The 3,751-nt window shown below is 43.5% G+C and overlaps 1 protein-coding gene across 1 annotated transcript; it reads right to left on the reverse strand.

Annotated features, from left to right (window-relative positions):
- Positions 1-868: 868 nt before the first annotated feature.
- LOC102716484 (cysteine-rich repeat secretory protein 55-like) lies at positions 869-2,308 on the reverse strand. Its single transcript, XM_015835214.2, has 2 exons — positions 1,877-2,308; positions 869-1,556 (listed from the first exon to the last, which is right to left on the reverse strand). Exons 1-2 carry the CDS (start codon positions 2,221-2,223, stop codon positions 1,103-1,105), a joined length of 801 nt encoding a protein of 266 aa, XP_015690700.2. The 5' UTR covers positions 2,224-2,308; the 3' UTR covers positions 869-1,102.
- Between the last annotated feature and the right edge of the window lie 1,443 nt (positions 2,309-3,751).

Genomic DNA, 3,751 nt, shown 5'->3' on the forward strand with positions numbered 1-3,751 from the left:
GTACCGCGTAAATAGTTTTGGAAAGTATTGTAAAATATCATTTATGTGGTGGAGACAAAAGTTACGTTCTCTTCTATTCGATTTTCAATCTTCGGTCGTTCTGTTTACGCCGGTTTCCAAACTTCAGCCTGATTTACGTGGTGAAGATTATATTTGTGTGATCTTGTTAAATCTTTTCGATTAAATCTAAACCGATCCTCTTAACAGATCAACATCGTGCGGCCGTCTCTAGCTCTGACGAACACAAGCAGTCCTGGACCCCTTCCTCTGGGTCCTCTTCCTCTACCACCTCTTCCTCTGGCCCATCCTCTGTCTACGCCCCTACCTCTAGCCACGTGTCCACCATCGACCCTTGATTCTCCACTTGCCAACTTCCTTATAACAGATCGAATAACACGTAAACCCTACGCACAAATAGAACTTATCCAAAAATAAAATAACGCAACAGACTACAAACTAATTCCTTCAATACATTCCCATATATTTTCATATATATGAAAGACACATTTATCATTTTAATGCCATCATATTTACATCAATGCTACTTATTATAATATTTTCTTTCTGTACCTTGTCCTTACATATCAACGGCTCATGTCGCCTCACCTATTTAGTACCTCGTAAACATAGTAAAATATCTCAAATTTTAAATAAGTTAATAACACTACCACACAACCTTTACTCCTTTCGCATCACATCTTAGAGCTCGATAGTGCCGTTGTCTGTCATATCGGTGGTGGATACTGGATATCCTCCAGTACGGCTATTTGGCATCCGAATGGCTACTTTACATTACATCAAGCTATTTATCCGAATGTACTACATGATGCATAGTTTTTTTTAAGAAAAATAACTCATAATGCATAGGTTAAACACTCAAATATTATTACTCCACACGAACGTGCGTACATTGGTTAGCCAGCACACATCTTTATTCCAGGCTATAGCATGCTAAAGGCTACATTTTATATAGCCTTATATTATTCATCCACTGCATGCTTAAACCTCTCTCACACACACACCAACACACAATTACTGTACTTATATTAGTACGCGTGTGACACCTGCACACGCACATCACCGTGTTCGTACGTATGCTACCTTAGCGGTGCACGACGATCTTGGTGTATTTGGTCATGTCCGTGGTGGCCGTGCGCGCGCCGGTGGCGAGCGGGAAGTAGAACGGGTATATCTCGTAGCGCACCCGGCAGCTGCTGTAGTTGATCTGGCAGCCCTGCTGCGCGCCGCAGTAGTCGCCGAACCTGGACACCGCCGTCGAGAGGCACTGCGCGCACCCCAGCGGCGACAGGTCCCGCGTGCACTGCGCCAGCCCGTAGACGGTGACGAACGGCGTGTACTGGTCCTTCGCCCTCCCCAGCCCGCCGCTGCCGGCCGTCGACGCCGTCGCCGTCGCCTTCCCGACCACCTTCCCCACCGCCTTCTGGAACGCCTTGCCGTTGTCCATCGTCTGCGTGTTCACCAGGATCACGCCGACGTCCGAGTCCGTCTGCCCGATGAAGTTCTCGTTCTCGTACCGCATGAAGCAGTAGTCATACCTGCCACGTGATATAGTTACAATTTTGCTTGCTATTTGCTAGTCGTTTTAAGCTCACTTAATTCTATCGTATCTTCATGTACATCACGTAGCATTATATATCACTTCCTCCGTGCCATAAAAATGCACTTTTGCACTATTTAAATTCAACGATTTTGACTGTCCAAATTATTCTAAAAAAATTACAAATAGTTTTTGTTATTACTATGTAGATGATAAACATGAATATTATGAGTATGTTTTTAATTTTTTAATAATTTTTTTAAATAAGACGATTCGTAAAATGTTAGACACGAAGATCCAAGTACAATGGAACGGTACCAAATTCTGGAGTCAGACTGATAGTTGCAGGTGAGGATCTGGTTGGCGGCGGAGGCGAGGCAGGCCTGGCAGTCGCCGGCGGAGACGTCGCCGCGGCATTGCGCCAGACCGTAGATGACGTTGGGGCCTTTCCCGGCGGAGGACGTGGCGAAGCCGCCACCGGCGGAGCCCTTGGAGACGAGGTCGGTGAGGACGGAGTTGATGCTGGCCACGGCCTTGCCGTTGCCGGCCAAGCTGTTCCCGGAGCAGTAGTTGCCAATGGGGTCCATGGCCATGCTCAGTGGGAGCAAGGCAAAGGACACAAGTACCAAGCAACGGCAAGCTGCTGTGCTGCTGATCAATGCCATGGCTAGCTCTCCGACAATAACTCTCAGTCTCACTTGCAAGTTATTTGTCACAACACTGGCTAGCTGTCAGAAGTATGTGTGGCTTGGCTTCGATCGGGAGGAACGCTTGGAGCTTATAAAGATGAGGATTGGATGGGTTAGGAGCGATGTGATTGCAGCCTTTTTTTGACTGTTTAATTGGTTGCATGCCATGGCTGATGTTGACGACAGTGAGACCAATAGGCTTAACTATTGCTGACTCGGACATGGCAATGTCCATGCACTGTCGGCGTGGGTTTGCAACTCTTGCAATCTCCTGCGGATATTGCGAGCTAGCTGGCCGGGGTTGGCTGCTTGCTACGACTCGTTGACTCTCAGCTTTGACTCAATTATCCGCAACGACTTACAGGGATTGTATACAGTAAAGTAAGAACTATCAAAACCACAATGTACGAAACTAATTAAGTGATGATCCATGCATTGGTTTGTAAGCTTCTAATCGGGTTAGACGAAATATGGATATGGTTCCTCCAAAAAGTAAAAAAAGAGTTTTCCTAATTAAAAAAAAGGCAAAACGATTGTAGAACTAAAGTTGCAAATAAGGAAGCTAAGGCGATCAGTTAGATAAGTTATAGCATCCTATTGATGAAATTTTAAATAAGTCCAATAGTGAACAACACTGCCACCACGACATTTACTCCTTAAGCATCATGTCTTAGAGCTCGATAGTGTTGACATCCGGCGCTACTTTGCATTACATCAAGCTACTATTTATCTATATGGAATTTTTACATATGACCATTTATAAAAAAAACTTGTTTTTATTAATAGATCCTTAAAAACTTAGTCCATGGTTGAAGCCTTTTATTTTTGGTGTCAGGATTGTGCGCTGAGGTTCACCATCTCAGGGTTGATACCCTCACCTCCTGGTGGATGATGTGTGTGAAAGAGTCGGTCCCAAAGAGACTAACATTGAAAACCTATTTGTAAATAATTTATTTATAAAATAAGTTATTTAGAAATGGTTGTCATAGGGGTAAAGGTGTTGACGTGAGTGTCCTTGGCTCCTATACGCTAAAACGCGCTGCCATGATCTTGGCGCTGAGAATTAGGCATTGACATAGGTGTGACGGATAAATCATGACATTAAATATGTAAACCAACAAAAATATATTATATAAATATGATCCACGAAAGTACTATGCATGAACAAATATATGTTTGTAAACATGATAGAAATGAATTCTGAACATAAGTGCTCGTCACCACGGGTACCACATGTAGAACACACAACAGGGGATGTTGATGATGACGTGCTGCAGCCGAGCGACCACGAAGGCGTTGTGGTGTATGAGCAAGAAACATTAGTTTGTCTATTAGTTACTAAGTACAAACTAATGTTTTCAATGTATTATTGAACATGAATCTAGCCCTATCACTTTTAAATTTTCAATGAAAATATTTAGGGAGAGAGTGATCGCCAAAATTTCGAACATGCAGTCTACCTAAGTTGAAAAAACCACACATTTACGTGTAAAAAGAAATACAT

This window comes from Oryza brachyantha, chromosome 3 (genome assembly GCF_000231095.2).
Source record: "Oryza brachyantha chromosome 3, ObraRS2, whole genome shotgun sequence".
Lineage (NCBI taxonomy): Eukaryota > Viridiplantae > Streptophyta > Magnoliopsida > Poales > Poaceae > Oryza > Oryza brachyantha.

Excerpts from the sequence above, each read along its gene's own strand:
- LOC102716484 (XM_015835214.2), bottom strand. The coding sequence starts at position 2,223 with ATGGCATTGATCAGCAGCACAGCAGCTTGCCGTTGCTTGGTACTTGTG. Across the intron at positions 1,557-1,876 it reads CAGTCTGACTCCAGAATTTG|GTATGACTACTGCTTCATGC; the intron begins GTACCGTTCCAT and ends ATCACGTGGCAG.